This window comes from Hemicordylus capensis, chromosome 4, assembly GCF_027244095.1.
Source record: "Hemicordylus capensis ecotype Gifberg chromosome 4, rHemCap1.1.pri, whole genome shotgun sequence".
Lineage (NCBI taxonomy): Eukaryota > Metazoa > Chordata > Lepidosauria > Squamata > Cordylidae > Hemicordylus > Hemicordylus capensis.
This window is the reverse complement of record NC_069660.1, coordinates 143,835,679-143,855,166: the sequence shown is the minus strand read 5'-3', so window position 1 is coordinate 143,855,166 and position 19,488 is coordinate 143,835,679. Positions and strand designations below refer to the sequence as shown.

The 19,488-nt window shown below is 43.0% G+C and overlaps 1 protein-coding gene across 1 annotated transcript; it reads left to right on the top strand.

Annotated features, from left to right (window-relative positions):
- The first annotated feature begins 3,960 nt into the window (after positions 1 to 3,960).
- Positions 3,961 to 10,143, top strand: RGS2 (regulator of G protein signaling 2). Its single transcript, XM_053248768.1, has 5 exons — positions 3,961 to 4,171; positions 5,884 to 5,985; positions 6,110 to 6,171; positions 7,717 to 7,883; positions 9,044 to 10,143. Exons 1-5 carry the CDS (start codon positions 4,023 to 4,025, stop codon positions 9,236 to 9,238), a joined length of 675 nt encoding a protein of 224 aa, XP_053104743.1. The 5' UTR covers positions 3,961 to 4,022; the 3' UTR covers positions 9,239 to 10,143.
- The last annotated feature ends 9,345 nt before the right edge of the window (positions 10,144 to 19,488 follow it).

Genomic DNA, 19,488 nt, shown 5'->3' with positions numbered 1-19,488 from the left:
GGCACTTCATGGTAAGTAAGCTTGGGTTTGCAGCATTGTTCCCTGTAGGAGGGATTCCCAAATATGGTTGACTACAACTCCCATAATCCCCAGGGAAAGGCCATTGCAGCTGGGAATGCTGGGAGTTGTAGTCAACAACTTCAAGAGAGCTCTAAAGACATACTTTTTTGGCCTGGCCTTCCAAGGTTTTTAAGTTGCTTTTAAGCACTGGCAGAGGAAGCCAGCCGGCGGCCCATGTTCCTCCTGCCAGCGCCCCCTCCCCCACCATGCCCTCTTCATTTGATGCCAGACGCAGGGGGTGTGGCTGGGGCACCAGACATGCCCCCTGATTGGTGGCGGCCCAGGTTCTTTGAACCCGTCCACTCAATGGTGGCTCCACCCCTGCTTTTAAGTAATTTTAATTGGTTTTAATGGCTCTGAATTGTTTTAGATTTGTTTTTATGTTGTTCTAACCTGCTTGTTTTAAATGCTGTTTGTTGTAGTATTTTACCTGTTGTGCACTGCCCAAAGCCTTTGGATGGGGCAATATAAATGTAATAAATAAACATAAATAAACAAAAAAACAACGTCTTGGAATCCCTTTTACAGGGAACACTGGTTTGCAGCCCTGAACGTACAGTCTGCTCAATGCGCCAAACCTGAGCACTAGGGAAAACCACATTTCCTTATTCATTCCCATAATGACAACCAATGGCAAGGCAGTTCAAAAATTAGGGGGACTGAAAGAAAAATCAAACAGGAAACGTTTGAAAAATGCAGAAATGGCTGGTGCCCTGAAAGCCGAATATCTCACCAAAATGATGAGAGGCTGCATTAGGATAACAGGAAGCTGGAACGTTATTCAGTCATGTGGATGACTCTGAACCTTTCCATTGATTCTATTTTGAGCAAGATTCTATTTAGAGCTAAGTTTCAGGTTGTTCCTATTTTAAGCCCAACTGGTTTGTCTGCTCCTAATACGTGGTGTTTGTTCTCACTTCCAGGCGTTGTCACATGCTAGTTAGTCAGGTCTGAGAGGTTGCTCAGCTACTGCTGGAAGACTCCCATTGAAGCCAAACACAAAATGTTTGCCCTTTGACCCCTGATGTCCACATAGGCATTTGTGCTGGGTCCAAGGAACCAGTTAAAGCCAATTCCTGCAAGCTGCATCACCTCCATTCAGGGCCAACTCCTGGGCAAAATGCCCTCCAGTGCGGCCCCCTTATCAGGGAGCCCTGGCAAGCTCACTGGGCAGTGTGGGGAGGGGGCAGTGGACAGCAGCTGTGGAACTCCTTTCAGCACCAGCACAGTTGGAGCTGCCACACCAATTCCTCAATGTATCATTGTGGGGGGGATTAAAATGGCAACTACAGTATGCTGGCAGGAAGGAGGAGGAAATTAAAGGGCCCAGTGGCAATGCAGGTATCATGGCAGTGGGCCGTCCTGGAGCACAGAACCCCCAGTTTTTGTCCAAAGGTGCCATGTGCTGACACCAGCTCTGCCTTCATCAACAGCGGTTCTCACTTAAGTCACTGAGTCTACAGGAACTGTAAAGGCTACTCAGCATTAATGAATAAATGTGAACAGCTTACCCTGGGGATTATGGCACTAACACCCCCACTCATTGACATAGTATCCATATGGTTTCCCACATGCCATTTTTCCCCATTGGCAGAAATTTAAGCAAACATTTCAACTCGGAGCTGGTTCTGATGCAATGTTCTGCAGATGTCATCTACTGGAAAAGCAGTAGTGTAAGCAATAGTGTGACATTACCACTTTCCTATGGATTTTTGCCTCAGGCTGCCGCTGGTTTTTGTGTACAGAATACTTGAACAATAAATGTTTCTATGCCTTTCCTTTCTTTAATGTGCCTTCTGAGAGGCACATTATGTTGCAGGAGAAACATAGGTTAAAGCTTCTGGGGAAGCTATTGTAAGTGCTTACCTCCCTGCATAAAATTAGACTGAAAGTCCCAGATCAGACCCTACTGGCCAAAGATCCTCATAACAGGAAATAATCCAAACGTATGAGCAGAGTGCAAGCAGAAAGAAAGAGAACTGGGATTCAAGAGGCTTCTAAATTATTCACTGTGCATTTCAATTTCTTTTCAATTAAATTATCTCCAGGATTATGTTCACTTATGGTACATAACATTTTACAAAACAGATCAGAAGATGTTTACTGAAGTGTAGAATCTGGTTGGTTTTATTATTTCTGTTATGAAGATAGGGACTTTAAACTGAGAAGCTGCAGCCTAGGAGCAATCCATCCACTAATCAGCTCTGGTGAAATCTGAAACATTTCCAGAGCTAAGTCCAACAGTGACCCCTCTGGACAACTTATTGACAATAAGTTGTTTGGGACAGTAAGTTGTATCGATGGGCACAAGCACCCCCTCTGCATCTTATGTTGACCAATAGTGAAGATTTCAACTTTCACACTCAGTGACAGTTATTACTTGGAACATTACGAACATTTCTTCAGCTGTAGAAAAGATACAAGTGGTATTCAAAAATGATCAGTTGAAAAAACCTACAATTTCCCTAACAATATTTGTGTTTCTTATAAATCTAACTGCAATGATGACAGTTTAGGGTAGTGTATGATTGTGGTTATAAGCATGAGCCTTGAAGTGCCCATTGTGCAAATCTCAATTTAGCCATGAGCTGACTTATTTTATTATTTATTTATTTATTTATTTAACATATTTTTATACCACCCAAAACTTACGTCTCTGGGCAGTTTACTTCTTAGGCAAGAAGACAGTGGCTTCAGTCCGCCATCTACACTATAAGTATACGAATACTGCCCTGCCTGTCAGGATTGTGGTAAGGTGTATTGAAAAGGTATTTGCAAAATGTTTTGGCCAGAGGAAAAGTACTATATTAATATTAAAGTTTCAGTCCTCTGCACACATACTGGGAGGGAAGCAAATGCCTTTGAACTCAGGGGGGACTTACTCCTGAGTAAGCATGCATTGAGTTGGGCTTCATTTTTTATCATCATCATCATCATCATCTATGGCTCATGATTACGGTAATATTTGTACCTCAATCTCTCTTCCACACAAAGAAACTAGCTTCTTGGTAAATTATGCCCTATGGGGGGGGACGACTATTAAGCCCCCATTGAAAAAAGAAAGCTGTGTATTCCAAAATCACTGCAATCCAAATTGCAACATACTAGAGAAAAGCACTTTCTCTGCATCGCTTGATTTGAAATCTCTTGCATACACATATGTACAGCATCAGTACAAACTCAGGTTGCAAAAAATAAAAATATAATAATGACAAACTAACTCCAGGTAAGGTTCAGAACATTACATTTCCACGAGCTGTTAGCTCCAAAAGATGTTTGCCACAAGGAGACATATTTCTGGCAAGGCTTATCAGACATCTAATTGCTGAAGAAAGGGGTGCAGGGGGACAGGACAGCAACAGTGGTTGATGTTGCTAATGCAAACGAGCAGAGCCTACAAATCTTGCAAGCCTGGTCGTCATTGGTGAGCTGGTTTATCGAGGTTCCTCTCGATAAAAGTTGGCTCACAATAAAATGCGATTAGCTCCGTATATGGATTTTGTTATTCAGCTTTCTTCTAAAAAAAAGAGTACCCAGATATATACATAAATTGCAAGCACGTCCCCAGTCAACTCGTGATGCTTATTTTTTTGCCTATTTCTAGAAACCCAAAGCACCCAACTGTTTAAAAGATCCTTTCCCTTTTTCTTTTTCGGTTAATCGTGCTAAAAATTGCAGGGGGGAAGGGGGGAACACGACTTGCAACAGCCCGGCAGCTTTTGGCTATGATAAGAGCGAGCTCTCTGCGTCAGAGCTGAACTTGTGAGCACGCCTTGCTTGAAAGCGCCTTGTTTGGGAGGTGTCCTTTGGTTGTCCCTTTGCTTAGCAAATCAGCAGGCGAAGAGAGTGTGATCAAAGCCCGTCCCTCACCTCCCTTCCTCTATAAATGAGCGGGCTGGGCGAGCGAGCTGCTGAAGTTTCTTGGAGCGGAGAAATCTCTTTAATCTAGGAGAGTGGCTGGTATGCACAGCCTCGGTGGGGAAATTAAACGCAGAAGGAGTATGCAGAGTGCAATGTTCCTGGCTCTCCAGCACAACTGCAACCAAATGGAGAGAAGCGCCAGCAATTGCCAGAGCAAAGAGGAGAAAAAAGGGAAGATGAAGAAAACAATGTGAGTTTAAATTACCATTAAAATAAGAGGTGGTAGTTCGGAAGGCAGATTTTCTTTTTCGCGAAGGAAAACGAGCTATTTGAGGAAAGCATTTCGTTAAAAAATGACCTGTACGTTGTAGGCAATCGTGCAGTGTTGGTCCTTGAGAACAACCCCTCAGTTCTAGTCGTTGGTGTGGTCAAATGAGATTTGCAGTTGCTGTTTTGACAAAGGGTGTTGCACGCCTTAGGAGTTAGGCAGAACGCCTCCTGGCGAAGCGTTCTGTGCAACTCGGCGGCAGTCGTGCATCAATCAACAAAAACGGAGTGCATTCTAAATGTTTCGGGAGCAAGATTCGCCGGTGTGGTTGATACCTGGATATTCTGTAATGTGGAATAAACTAGGGATGATTTGAAATGTCATTATTTGTACATCCTCTAACCTTTCTGGCTTGGGTTGCCAGTCCTCAAAGACTGGCTGAAGTCTCCAGGTATCCACATGAATCTCCGAGTGATTGTTGAAAGCAATCTTGGAGATTTTAATATCTTGATATTGTGAAAAGTACGGCGTGGTGTGGGGAGATCAATAGCTTAGAGTTGGCAACCCTGCTTAAAATGGCTCTAGCCGAGGCCAAGTCCTATTGAGTTCAATACGAGAAAGTTAGCATGTGCTTAAATTCTTCCCATTAACGTGACTGGCTGGATAATGTCTTTCTGTGGAACCAGTCAGCACTAATAGTTGCAGAATCTTAGTTTGCCAAAATGGGTTTATGTTTGCATGGATCTTGACTGCCCTGGAAACTTTTCATTTCGGAAAAGAGAACTTCTCTCTGAACATCTTAATATGCAAACATCCTAAACCGAGGACTGCAGCTCAGTGAAGAAAGGTCTATTCTTTCTTCTCTTCTAGTGAATGCAGATTTAGTTCTAATGTAGATCCTTTAATAAATGGAGAAGTTGGATGTTGCTTTGGGGATTTTTAGGACTTCTCTGCAAAACGTTTTGTAAACGATGCAAAGCATGCTAATTGTGCAGAACCCTGCAAAGAGCTATTGGAGTCTTTATTTCCCAGCTGGAAAAGCTGACTTGGTAGTGCATCTTCTGCAGAGCCTTTTTCTGCAGATTTCACAATATTGCATCAATATTGAATCAACCCTGTAGCACGCAAAATACCTTGCCACAGTCGAAGTCTAGTGATTCCCAAAGCCTAGCAGAAAGGCAGATATGCAGCCGGATACTGGGTGCATTCCCACTAAATTCAGTGGGGCTTCTCATATAGAATCTTTCATTTTAAGTATCCCATCTTTCTGCTAGGCTTTCAGCCTAAGTCTTCAAATGCACCACTGTATGTGAAAAAGAGAGGCATAACCAAACAAATAATACCAAAGATCATGTTTCATTGCACCTTTTTTGCTGTAATAATATGAAGGGTTTGTTCTGGTTATTCATTCTTGGTTCACACATTCATATTCATCACTTTATGACTGCAAGAAATTAGTTGCATGTATAAATGGGGCCATACCAATCACAGACAACTTGAATTCCTCAAATGTAAGCAGTTAACATAGCAGACTAAATACTTTAAAAAAGAATGTTTGATATAAATAAAGATTTGGAGACATATTGAGCAAACATAATTCCAGTGTATTTTAATCAAGGAGCTTGCAGTTGATTTGCATTTCTAAAGTTAGAGGCCGTAGTCGAACTTACTTGATTTTTTCTTTTCTTTTTTAGCTTAAGAGATTGGAAATCAAGAATAAGTTGTTTCCTGCAAAACTCTTCCAGTTCTGCCAGTAGAAAAGCCAATAAGAACGGAAAACCAAAAGCGTTTGTTCGGTATGTATTTCTTTTGTCACAGTAGTGGTTCTTTGGATTTTTGGAAAAAATCTATTAAATTAAATTAAATATAATATAAAAGTTATGCATTTTTGACACCTTTTTCTGTCTCTCCTTTTTTTAGACCCACTGCCGAGGAAGCCCAGCTGTGGTCAGAAGCTTTTGATGAACTTCTATCTAACAAATGTAAGTTGCCTTAAGGAATGCATTTAGCATAGGAGATTGCAGGGGAGTGTTTCCCTCACAGATGCTTCATAAGACAGCTTAGTTAGGCGTCAGAATTCTGAATGGTTACTTGTGCTCGCTGCTTGTTAGCCACCTTTAAAAGATTGGCATTTGGGGTTGCCTGGGGCCCAGATTCATAGAAAAAGCATTTTCCTATTCATGCATAGCTCTGAGGCACTTCCCATGGCAGGAGCTGGCCTGTGAAATTACTGTTTTTGTGCTGCAGTCCCTGTAGTTAGCCTGTATTTTTAGCTGGCCTTGCATTCCTTTAGAGCTATGTAAGCTGAAGTATACAACTCCAATAAAAAAGAATTAAGAGCAATTTCTCCCTGGAGAGCTTTTGCATGTGGGCAAGGCAGTGTGCTGAAGAGGGCTCACACTCGATTGAGAAAGTCCTGGTGGGGTGCTCACATTGAATGGTGCCTACTCTAAGCTTTAGTCTCCCATCAAGTATCCAGTGCTCTGGCAAACAGCTAGCAATGATTCTTGATACGTCCCTCCCATGGTTGGCTTGTAGCACTGCTCTGACTGATCCAAAGACCTCACCAGGCTTTACCTGCTGCTACAGCCTCCAGCCCCCACCCCTTGCCAAACACCTGCTTCAGCTTCAGTTGTCACCCTTTATCTGGCATAAGGGGGAAGAGGAGAGACTGATCTTGGTGCAGCCCACAGACTCTAAGAAGCCTAAACAAATTTCAGTTTTCACATCGAATTCAGAATTAGCTTTTCAACCTTGAGGACTAGAAACATTTTTTTTAAAAACCCTAAAACAGTAGGACGTTTGTGATCCTTCCCAGCTAGAGTATGCCGACTGCATATAAAAAGAGCCTCAGGGCTGGAAGCTGACTGTCTCTCATCTAAATTCCTGTTGGAAAAGCACAGACACATTGTGCTAGCTGCTGAAGAATTTACTCCCATGTGTGCATTTGCATTAATATTGATGCATTAATTCTACTCGAAACCCAATGAGAGAAGTGTAGATTGACAGCTTTGTTCACTGTGCTGCTATGCAACTTAGACCATTTCCTTGCCAAATTTATGAAAAAGGGAGAGATCCCATTAATTATATTGCATTTGTTTCAGCATCGACTTTGAGTCAGCTTTTCCATTGCAGATATCTTTCAGGAGTTTATTGCTCTTCCATAAATATTTACTCGAGTCTAAAGGTTAACATACAGTATCTAAGCACAGGAGCGAAACTGTATAAGATCTTATTCCTCTCCCATTCATTTTTAGGAATCTTGGCCTATTAAGAAAAGACAAGCTGATTTTTCAAAAAAAATAAATTATTGACAATTTTCATGTTTAAAAATGTAGAGACTGGCAAGTTACTCTAGACTGCTCATAGCCTTTTAAAGTAAATTTGTTTGGATACATTCTGTTAGTAGTGCAAAGGCAACAGAACAAGACCAGGGTATGAGATAGAGAAGTATGAAGGCAATGTATATGCACACAACATTCTTTGGATGCTTTGAGCTAATCTGTCTTTTTCACCTTGCTTTGCAGATGGTATTGCAGCTTTCAGGGCATTCCTTAAATCTGAGTTCTGTGAAGAGAACATTGACTTCTGGCTGGCTTGTGAGGATTTCAAGAAAACAAAGTCCCCACAGAAGCTCTCCTCCAAGGCCAAGAAAATTTACAATGACTTTATTGAAAGGGAAGCTCCCAAAGAGGTGAGGAAAACCTCCAATTTTTAAAGACTTCCCTTGCCTTCTCTTCTATTTAAAGATGTCTTTGGAACCTGGAATGTTTGTTTTAAGGCCTAGATCCCTAACAGTGGATCATTTGGGACTTATTTCCTGGGAGAGATAGGAGTGTCACATCAGAATTGACGAAGCCACATGGCGTGGTGTTCATATGTAAGCTGGCTCTTGCCACTCCTGCTCCAGAAGATCTCCTGAATAATCCACATAGGTTGTCAGTTCTGTTATATCACTTTCCATGTACAATTCTCCATGGGTATCAGTTCTGATTTTTTAAAAAAGAAATAAGGAGATCAACAACTCCAAAATAACCCCTAAATGTACTTAGGGTTGCAGTCCAGAAGCCACCTGATATTTGCCTACCATAGTATTAGCCCACTTCATCCTCCCAAAAACCGTTTAGGCTACAACATAGTAAGCAGCCCAAGGGCACCTAATGGATTTCACATTCTTCATTACAGTAGGACAGTATTCGAAAATGATGAATTCTCCAGCTGTTTCTCTCATGCATCTATTTTTGAGAGTGGCTAATGCAAGTAGTAGTGTATCACAGGGTGGCACTTCTGAGGGTGGTCTGTATAAAGCCAAGCATCGTGATTTAAATGACTGTGTGGCATGGGTGGGTATTATACTGGGAATCTGTAACATACATGCAGTTGGTGCCGCTGGTGTTACACTGCCAGTAGTAATCTTACTACACATTCATTCTTTGGTCCCGAATAAGTTATACTACTAGTGACACTATAGTTCCCCTGACATGCTCCTATGCATGTCTATAAACAACCACAGGGGAAAATGCCACTAGCAAACTGTTCTCTTTCCGCTAGTATTTGCTGGCTGTCATACACTGGGCATTGGAAACGTGCTCATCCACAAAAGGGCATCAGTTAGCTTCCTGCACATGTCTGAATTGTTTGCCATGATTCTTAAATGCAATCTCCATATTCAGGAGCAGTATGTTTTTGTTTACTGGATAGTACATGTAAGCAACAAAAAGTGGTTCTCTATCTTGCTTTGCTTGTGAATGTCCTCTGTTGGACACTACTAGATTAAATGAATTCTTGGTCTGAGCCGGTATGGACAGCTATGGAACATGCTCAGTTAAAAAATTCTCTTTTCCTTTCTTTCAGATCAACATAGATTTTCAAACCAAGAATGTCATTGCCCAGAACCTCCAAGAGGCTACACACAGCTGCTTCAGTGCAGCCCAGAAGAGAGTCTACAGCTTGATGGAGAATAACTCTTATCCACGGTTCCTGGAATCTGAATTCTACCAGGAATTGTGCAAAAAGTCACCAATTAGCAGGGAGCCTCAAGGGACATGAACTCTAAGAGCATCAGTGAAAAAAAGAGCAATAAAGAAGGTCATTTATCCATCAAGGAAGAAGACCATGTGTCTTTGCAGGCTCGGTGGACTCTCAGACTGAATGTATCTGTCCAAACATAATGGAGATCTGTCCAAACATAATATATGTTTTTGATGGATGGACATACTGACACTAGCAGTTTTCAAACTGTGTGACATGGTGTGATATTTAAGAGTCTTAAGAGAGACAAAACAAGCAAAACTGCTGGCCAGTTGCTAAAGAAAGTTCATGTTCCATACAGAAGTGATGCACCAGGAAAGAATGTCTTCTGCATTAACTGATTGCTCTGAGTAATCCTACTCCATACATCAACCTGGATGCATTTGGCACTCCAAGCCAGATCAGTTCAGCCTCCGTTGCAAAAAGTAATAAGCTGCAGGGCTGTTCTGTGCAGTCCTTCGGAGACTTGGGAGAGGCTTTGAATAATTGGCTGTCTCTGTTTTCCCTAAACTGGCAGTGTGTAGTAATTGCCATTCCTCTCCAGGTTTCCTTAAACCAGTTCTGTTCTCTGCAGACTGTGCATAGATGTAGCAGACTTCCTTGTGACTGCTAGTCATAAATTCAAGTGTCTCTGTTTAACTAGATGCAGAAAGATAAAGGAGAGACTGACTTAGAAGCAAAGCATGCTGACCAGCAATTAGCTAGGATCAAGTTCTGCCTGCATTTGAGGCCACTAAGAGCAGAACTTGGACCAGCCTTATTAAAATGAGAGCTGTATCTTGTGTGTGTGTGTGTGTGTGTTGACTTTGGTTGTGTCATACGCTACTACAAATGCTGAAAGCGTGAGGACAGGCAAACTTCAGTGAAGTTGCCTTTTTGAAGTAACAGATTTGTTTTAATAAATTATTTTTATTTTAATAGAACATTTCTTGTTCTCTCATTTTTCTACCATAGTATTAGAGCTGGGGGAAGTGTGTGCTTTTAAAAAACTAATGGGGATCTCTGAAAAGAATAGGTCCTAGAACAGGGTTTCTTAACCATGGGCCCCCAGATGTTGGACTACAACTCCCATCATCCTCAGCCACAAAGCCCATGTCTCGGGATGATGGGAGTTGTAGTCCAACAACATCTGAGGGCCCAAGGTTAAGAAACCCTGTTCTAGAAGGATAGCCAGATTCTTTTGCAGCAAAAAACGATGACCAAATTCACTGCTTTGAGTTCTCATACGCAGAAGCCTCTTTCTTGAGATGCATGTCTCTTCTGAACACTTCCCTCCCAGACACCAGGAGAAGATGCAGCCATTGTGGCACTTGGCCTGCTGAACACCCATGACTTTTTGTCTACCCTTCTCTCCTGCTTCCTATAACACACAGCAATAGAGCTTTGCCAGTTACATCTGACTGGTACCCTCTCTAGATGTAGGAAGGGACAGTAGGCCATGATGAGCAGCTGGACTATTTTGATTTCCTGCTGTTTGTCCAAAGGGCTTGGAGCGCCCATTAAACACTTAATATAAGAACACCTTTTCCACAGAACATGATTCCTTAGCACATGGAAATTGGAAATTAATGCTACCAAGTTCAATGGGATTTCCTTCCAAATGGCCATGCTTAGGACTGGGCACACCACACCACAGTTGGAGGAGGCTAGTGGCCCAGCTTGGTCCCAGCTTCTCCCTCCAGGATATTCTGTAGAGGAGCAGGTGAGGGGACGTGGGCGGGGAGGTGGAGTGGCTGTGGTCTCTAAGGATAACATCTCCCTTACCAGGGTCCCTGTCAGGTTATCGGACCATATTGAATGTATGTACTTGAGTTTGGGGACCACGGATAGATTGGGACTTCTGTTGGTGTACCAATCTCCCCGCTGCCAACGGAATCTCTTACTGAGCTCATGGACTTGGTCGCGGAACTTGCGTTGGAGTCTCCCAGACTTTTGGTGCTGGGGGACTTCAATGTTCATTTTGGGACCAATATGTCCGGGGCAGCTCAGGAGTTCATAGCGGCCATGATGACTATGGGCCTATCCCAAGCGGTCTCTGGATCGACGCATATTACAGGTAACACGTTTGATTTGGTCTTTTATTCTGATCAGGGTGGTGTTCCGTGGATGGGGACTCCTACGATCTCCCTGTTGTCATGGACGGACCACCATCTGGTTAAGGTTAGGCTTACAACCACTTTCCACTTTCGCAGGGGCGAGGGGCCTATTAGAATGGTCCGCCCAAAGAGGTTACTGGATCTGGTAGGATTCCAAGAAACCTTGGTGGGATTTAATGTTGCCTCTGCTGGTGATCCTGTTGATGCCCTGATTGAGAACTGGAACAACTTACTCACCAGGGCAGTAGACATGATTGCTCCTAAGCGTCCCCTCCGACCTGTTTCAAAATTGGCCCCTTGGTTTACGGAAAATCTATGGGGGCTGAAGCAGCAAGGTAGGCGACTGGAGCGCAAGTGGAGTAAAACTCTACTCGAATCCAACAGATTACGACATAGAGCACATTTAAAGATCTGTGCTCAGGCGATAACGTGCAGCAAAGAAGTGGTTCTTTTCTGCCCGTATTGCCTCTGCGAGTTCACATCCGGCGGAGTTGTTCAGGGTTGTGAGGGTGCTAGTATCTGCCCCCTCTCCCTTGAATCAGAATTTGGAAGCATCAGTTCCCCGCTGTGGTGTGTTTTAATGCATTTTTCGCAGACAAAATCTCTCGGATTCGGGCCGACTTAGATGGAGACTCCACAAATAATTTGATGTCTGAACTGGAGGTGTCCAACAACTCCTCTTATACGATTTGACTGGATCAATTTCAGTTTGTGACTCCTGATGATGTGGACAAGCTGCTTGGAGCAGTGAGGCCTACCACTTTTCCTCTTGACCCTTGTCAAACATGGCTTGTTCTATCTAGCAGGGAGGCTGTTGTAGGCAGCCTGGTAGAAATCATAAATGCTTCTCTGAGGGAGGGCAGGATGCCTCCTTGTCTTAAGGAGGCAATTATTAGACCTCTTCTAAAGAAGCCTGTGTTAGAGCCCTCAGAGTTGAGCAATTATAGGCCTGTTTCCAACCTCCCATGGCTGGGCATGGTAATTGAGAGGGTGGTGGCCTCTCGGCTCCAGGTGGTCTTGGAGGAAACTGATTCTCTGGACCCATTTCAAACTGGCTTTCGAGCGGGCTATGGGGTGGAGACTGCCTTGGTCGGCCTGATGGATGATCTCCAATTGTCAATGGACAGAGGAAGTGTGACTTTGTCGGTCCTCTTGGATCTCTCGGCGGCTTTCGATACTATTGACCATAGTATCCTTCTGGAACATCTGAGAGTGTTGGGAGTGGGAGGCACTGTTTTACCGTGGTTCCGCTCCTACCTCTCGGACAGATTCCAGATGGTGTCAATTGGAGATTGTTGCTCTTCAAAATCTGAGCTTAAGTATGGTGTCCCTCAAGGCTCCATACTTTCTCCAATGCTTTTTAACATCTACATGAAACCGCTGGGAGAGATCATCAGGGGATTTGGAACTGGGTGTTACCAGTATGCTGATGACAAACCCAGATCTACTTCTCTATATCAACTTCTTCAGGAGTTGGCATATCCTCCCTAAATGCCTGCCTGGAAGTAGTAATGGGCTGGATGAGGGAGAATAAACTGAAGCTGAATCCAGATAAGACGGAGGTACTTATTGTGCGGGGTCGGAACTCTAGAGACAATTTTGATCTGCCTGTTCTAGACGGGGTCACACTTCCCCAAAAGGAACAGGTTCGCAGTCTGGGAGTACTTCTGGATCAACGACTCTCCTTGGTTTCTCAGGTTGAGGTGGTGGCCAGGGGTGCTTTTTATCAGCTCCGACTGATACGCCAGCTGCGCCCATTTCTTGAGATCAATGTCCTCAAAACAGTGGTACATTTGTTGGTAACCTCCGGACTTGACTTCTGTAATGTGCTCTACGTGGGGCTGCCTGTGTACGTAGTCCGGAAACTTCAGTTGGTTCAGAATGCGGCAGCCAGGTTGGTCTCTGGATCATCTCGGAGAGACCAAATTACTCCTTTGTTGATGGAGTTACACTGGCTGCCAATAGTTTTCTGGGCAAAATACAAAGTGCTAGTTATAAAGCCCTAAACGGCTTAGGCCCTGGGTATTTAAGAGAGCGTCTTCTCCGCTATGAGCCCCACTGCCCATTGAGGTCACTTGAGGAGGTCCGTCTCCAGTTGCCGCCAACTCGTTTGGTGGCTACACAGAGACGGGCCTTCTCGGCTGCTGCCCCAAGATTGTGGAATACTCTCCCTGCTGAGATACGTTCCTCCCCAACTCTGGCATTTTTCAAAAAACACCTGAAAACACATCTCTTCAACCAGGCTTTGTCAGCTTTTTAAAACTTGTTTTTAAATTCTTCTGATTATTTAATTGTTGTTTTATGATGTTTTTAATTGTTAATTATTTTTTATGCTTTATAATTTTTGTTTTAATTATTAATTGATTTTAATGGTGTTTTAATGTAAACCGCCCTGAGCCTTTTGGAAGGGAGTTTTAAGTTTTATTATTAAAAGTTTTAATAATAATAATAATAATAATAATAATAATAATAATAATAATAATATAATGAGACACTTGGACAGGTTAGCATTAGAAGAAGCATTTTCCAAGAGGACTCACTATCCCCTCTGTTGTTTGTAATCGCCATGACTCCACTTTCACAAATACTAAACAAAACAGGCCTCGGATACCAAACATCGAAAACATCAAGTAAAATCAACCATCTGCTGTACATGGATGATCTGAAGTTGTATGGAAAGTCCCAGTCAGAAATCGAATCACTGCTAAACACTGTCCGTATATTCAGTAGCGATATAGCAATGGAGTTTGGACTAGACAAGTGTGCTGCATTAATAATGAACAGAGGAAAATTAAGAAAAACAGAAGGAATAGAACTGCCCAATGGAAGCAAGATCAAGAACCCGGAAGAGAAAGAACATTACAAATACTTGGGCATTCTCCAGGCTGATAAAATCGCACACACTGAAGTTAAAAGAAAAATTGGAAGTGAATACATCAGGAGAGTCAGAAAAATCCTAAAGTCCAAACTCAATGGCGGGAACACCATACAAGCCATAAACACCTGGGCTATACCTGATATCAGATACACTGCAGGAATAATAGACTGGACCCAGGCAGAGCTAGAGACGCTGGATCGTAAGACCAGGAAAATTATGACCATCAATCATGCTCTGCACCCCCGCAGTGATGTAGATAGGCTATACCTCCCTCGCCGCTCAGGTGGAAGAGGAATGCTGCAAGACCATCAAACAGTAGAGGAGGAGAAAAGAGGCCTTGAAGAATATATCAAGGACAGTGAAGAAGATGTACTTCAAATGGTCAATAACGCAAAACTATTCAACACCAATGAAAGAAAGCAGGCCTACAAGAAAGAACAAGTCAAGAACTGAGCAGAAAAATAGAAAAATAAGCCCCTGCATGGTCAATATTTGCACAATATAAGTGGAAAATCAGACATCACCAAGACCTGGCAATGGCTTAAGAATGGTTACTTGAAAAAAGAAACAGAGGGTTTAATACTGGCTGTGCAAGAACAGGCACTAAGAACAAATGCAATAAGAGCAAAAGTAAAAATTCCACCACAAACATCAAGTGCCACCTTTGTAAAGAAGCAGATAAAACAGTGGACCACCTAATCAGCTGTTGTAAAAAGATCGCACAGACTGACTACAAACAAAGGCATGACAAGGTAGCAGGGATGATACACTGGAACATCTGCAAAAAATACAAGCTACTAGTAGCCAAAAATTGGTGGGACCATAAAATTGAAAAAGTGGTAGAAAATGAAGATGTAAAAATATTATAGGACTTCCGACTACAAACAGACAAACATCAGCCACACAATACACCAGATATAACTGTAATCGAGAAGAAAGAAAAACAAGTCAAAATCATCGACATAGCAATACCAGGGGAATAGCAGAATAGAAGAAAAAGAAATAGAAAAAATCACAAAATACAAAGATCTACAAATTGAAATTGAAAGGCTGTGGCAGAAAAAGACCAAAGTAATCCCAGTGGTCATTGGCGCCCTGGGTGCAGTTCCAAAAGACCTTGAAGAGCACCTCAACACCATAGGGGTCACAGAAATCACCATCAGCCAATTACAAAAAGCAGCTTTACTGGGAACAGCCTATATTCTGCGACGATATCTATAACAACAGCAACAACATTGACAATAAGATTCAGCCATCCCAGGTCCTTGGGAAGGACTCGATGTCTGGATAAAACAAACCAGTCAATAACACCTGTCTGACTGTGTAAACAAGAAATAATAAATAAATTCTATTTACTAAATAATGTTACTGAAGCATGATGCCGACTGTAGCTGTATTTGGCCTATAACTCCCATAATCCCTGGCTATTGGCCACTGTGGCTAGGGGTTATGAGAGATGTACTCCAAAAACAGCAGAATGGCCAAAATTGAGCAGCTCTGCCTTAGAACTATATAGTCACTGTGGTGTAGTAGTAGAATGTCGGACTGGGGAGACCCAAATTCAAATCCCCATTTGGCCATGGAACTGGGAGATTGGGCCTAACATACCTCACAGGGTTATGAGGATAAACATTACCATGTGTTCCTTGGTAGAGACGATTACCTTGTGCCCTGAGCTATTTGGAAGAGAAGAACAAGGTATAAATGTAAATTTAAAAGAACCATATTAAAGATACACAGCAGTTCACACAATCATATGAAGGATTCTTCATCTCATTCAGGGCCAAATGGGATGGGCACATTATCTTCAAGCTCCAGCCACCTCATGCAGCCTCCAGAAAATGCTGACCTCACAATAATGCTTGTAAAACTGACTAGTCCACACCCTCAATCTGTAAAATGGAATCAACTGTATCCCGAAGGAGTGTATTTCATGCTGATATTGCTCTTTGGTGGCAGGTAAGAAAATATAGGTGGGGTTAAGATTTTGAAAATTCATCCTAAATAGTTTAAACCCATTTGATGGGCAGGTGAGGATAGGTGAGAATGATAGTTGCATGAGACATTAGTTTGGTCTGCACCGAGGCACCTGTGTCAGGCTGCACCACATCAGGCTGGAGGTGGAAGCTCACATGACTAAAACATTTTTCCACACAAAAAGTGCCTTCCACATAGAAAACATAGCTGTTGGGAAGAAGGGATCTAGCCGCTGAGTTTTAACCTTTCTCCACGAGCGAGCATTTCATTATGAGGCCACACCTTAACTTGGAAGTGGTACAGTTTATATACATATTTACCATCTCAGCTAAGGCCCACTTTCCATAAACAGCAGCTCATGCAATAAACTGCCTAGACTGCAATATTTCAGACTCTATAGGCTGGGGATTTGCATGTTCCTCCACAAGACACAAATCCCTGTATATAGAAAACTAGCAGGTCAAGAAAAATGAGTAGAAGAACTCTGCTTGCAGACATAGCGTTTTCTATGTACAGAGAGTATTACAATTAAAGTACTCCACCTCCCGTCTTGAAATGGTACAGCCCAGGAATCATATTTACCACATGAACTGTTTCTAAAGACCAAGTTTAAATCCAAGTGTTCTTGGACAACAAGTCTGAGAATCCTTTTGTAACTTTGGCCACCAATATCTCAATGCTTAACACACACACACTAAAAGTGATGGTGGAATTAATTTTAGTAATTTGTTTTATGAGATTGTCTTTATGGTATTTTGCAGAATTTCAATCTGTTTTTACTTTTTTATATTGTTTTAAATTTTGTACACTGCCTAGAGATGTACATATCAGGTGGTATAAAAATATGATAGATAAATAATAAATGGTGGCGATGGTAATGCTACTTGCTGCCTTAGGTGATGATAGCCCCACTTGAGGATTCCAAACCATCAGTTTGAAATCCAGATTTTTTCCATCCTTCTAGAACTGTGGAAGCAGAACTGAAAACAGGGCTCCAAACAAGATCTTATGAGGAATTAAGGAAGGGGACAGATTAATTTATCCTATGCATGTGTACTCAGACATAAATCCAATCGTCTCCAATGGTAGTTATTCCAAATGCACATATTGCTGCAGTCACATTTAAAAGAACCTTATATTAACATAACTTTATATGGCGCTGACTAGGAGCGTGCATGAAACTGGTATGCCTAGTTTGGTTCAAGTCCTAACGGAACTCGAAAGGAACCGAGCATGTTTGGTTTTGGCACTCTGAACATACTCCCCAGTTCAGATCGAATTCAGGCTGGTCTAGGGGATATATATAAAATTCACCACCTCTGGGGAGTGCTTCTGTGGGGGGGGGGCTCCCACCAGTGGTTCCCCCTCTCGCTGCTAGCCTCCACCCTGGTCTCCAATCGCCTTGGTTCGGATCATTTTAGTCATGTCCCAGCCACGCAGATGGCCATTGTGCATGCGCAGTGACCTCCAAAATGGCTGCTGCCAGCACGAAGAGGCCTGGAATGGGCTGAAAACAGACTAAAACAGCTTGAACTGGGCCGATTGGAGAGAGTCCAGCAGGAAGAGGGGGAACCTTTGGACTGGCTCAAACAGATGGTCAGTTTGCACATCCCCTAGCACTGACCATCCATATACATGGACATCTGACCTTACAATACAAACTCCAGTAGACCTTTGTACAGAGTTGCCTTCTTTTTTTGTGCCTTTTGCTTATACTTCCTTCAATTATTTTCATTTGAGCCCCACAGGCAGCTATAGGTAATAACAGAAAACAGCACACATCCACAGAGTGCTCTCAACAGCATGCCTGGTGTTCACCATGCCTGACTCCATCCAGGGAAAACGTGACTGAGGCAGCTTAAAGGGTTTTTATGGGCAGGTCTGACAGCAATCTCCTTAATTCGGAAGAGCAAGACACGGTTGCAGAGAGTTTAAACTTTCCGTATCTTGGAGCTTGAGGGCCATACTAGAAGTTTTGTAGCGAGTAGCTGCTAAATTGCTACTGTTGAGCACAGTTTCCTATCCTAATGGCTGCATGAGATGGTAAGTACTAAAGCCCAGGTGGCACATGGGCAGATCTGACTCCTGGTTTGTGAAACAATGGCAGCTGGGACCCTGAGATGACATCATGTCTTGCTATCATCATATGTTCCATAGCTGGGTGGCTACAGACCATGTGCTTTGACAAAGAATCTTATGCACATAGCCAGTGGTAGATTAACAGAGAGGTGGAGCAGGCATTTGCCTAAGGTAGCAAAATTTGAGGAGCAGCAAATTTTGCCCCTCCTCAAATGTTGCCGCCCCTTTCTGTGGGCAGCGGGCAGCGGCTGCAGCAAGGGTGGAGTGGGCGAGGAGAAAGTCCCCCTTTTACCTTATTAAAAAGGCAAACCTTTTTTCGTTTAAGGTAAAAGGGCTGCAAAAGCCTTTTTGCCTATGGACGGCAAAAAGCTTAATCCGCCCCTGCTGTTAGCCAGCTTGCTACTGCACCCTCCTCCCCATGAGGACTATGTACAGAGCAGGTTGCAGTACTAACCGTAGTACTACCAGTTTCCACAGGAAAGCTGGCATATTGCAGCAGGAGATGTGTCACATGAGAAGAAGACACGGAGGGAATGCTTACAGAGAGCAAGTGACTGAGGAGAGTAGCCAGCATGAGCCCGTTGGAGCAGAGTCCTGAATGTATACTTGATGCCTTGAGCATGTCCTCCCAGTAACTGCAGTTTGTAGAACATGACTATTAGTGTATTCCCAGCCTGAGGAAACTGAATATTCAGTAATACAAAAACCTTCAGTTTATGATGAGAGTTAAGATGCTTTACATTTCCACTCATGCTCTAAAAACAATGGGAATTGCAAATTAAGGTGCCCACCTTAGCTTTGGCACCATATAAGCTGTAAAGACTTTGTACAGTCTGGTATATGATGATGGCTTTAAAAATGAGGCTCCATGCACCCACACTTTGCCTTGATCTTTCAGCTGGACATTGGGTGGGGAAGGCATGCATCCAAGCATTCCTACTGTGAAGGAATGAGGCCTAAACGTCTTCTTTTGGTATATAAGATTTTATGTTGCAATTGCCTTGCGTATTCACTGTCTTAAGAAAGCTGGACAGGGGTAAAATGTTCATGGCTCCTGTTCTACAGTTTGGTTTTGGAGGGTGATGAAATGCAGAGGTGTAACTATAGGGGGGGCAGGGGGGCACGTGCCCCAGGCGCCATCTTTTCTGGTCACGTGGGGGGCCTTTTTAAAAATTTTAAAATTTTTGTTAATACAAATGTTTCCTGCTCAGTGCAGCAGCGCTGCAGCAGTCAAGGGA

What these genes read in the sequence shown, in the direction of transcription:
- RGS2 (XM_053248768.1), top strand. Translation starts at nt 4,023, where the DNA reads ATGCACAGCCTCGGTGGGGAAATTAAACGCAGAAGGAGTATGCAGAGT. An exon ending in GGGAAGATGAAGAAAACAAT is followed by an intron (nt 4,172 to 5,883) that starts GTGAGTTTAAAT and finishes TTTCTTTTTTAG; the next exon opens with CTTAAGAGATTGGAAATCAA. An exon ending in AAAGGGAAGCTCCCAAAGAG is followed by an intron (nt 7,884 to 9,043) that starts GTGAGGAAAACC and finishes CCTTTCTTTCAG; the next exon opens with ATCAACATAGATTTTCAAAC.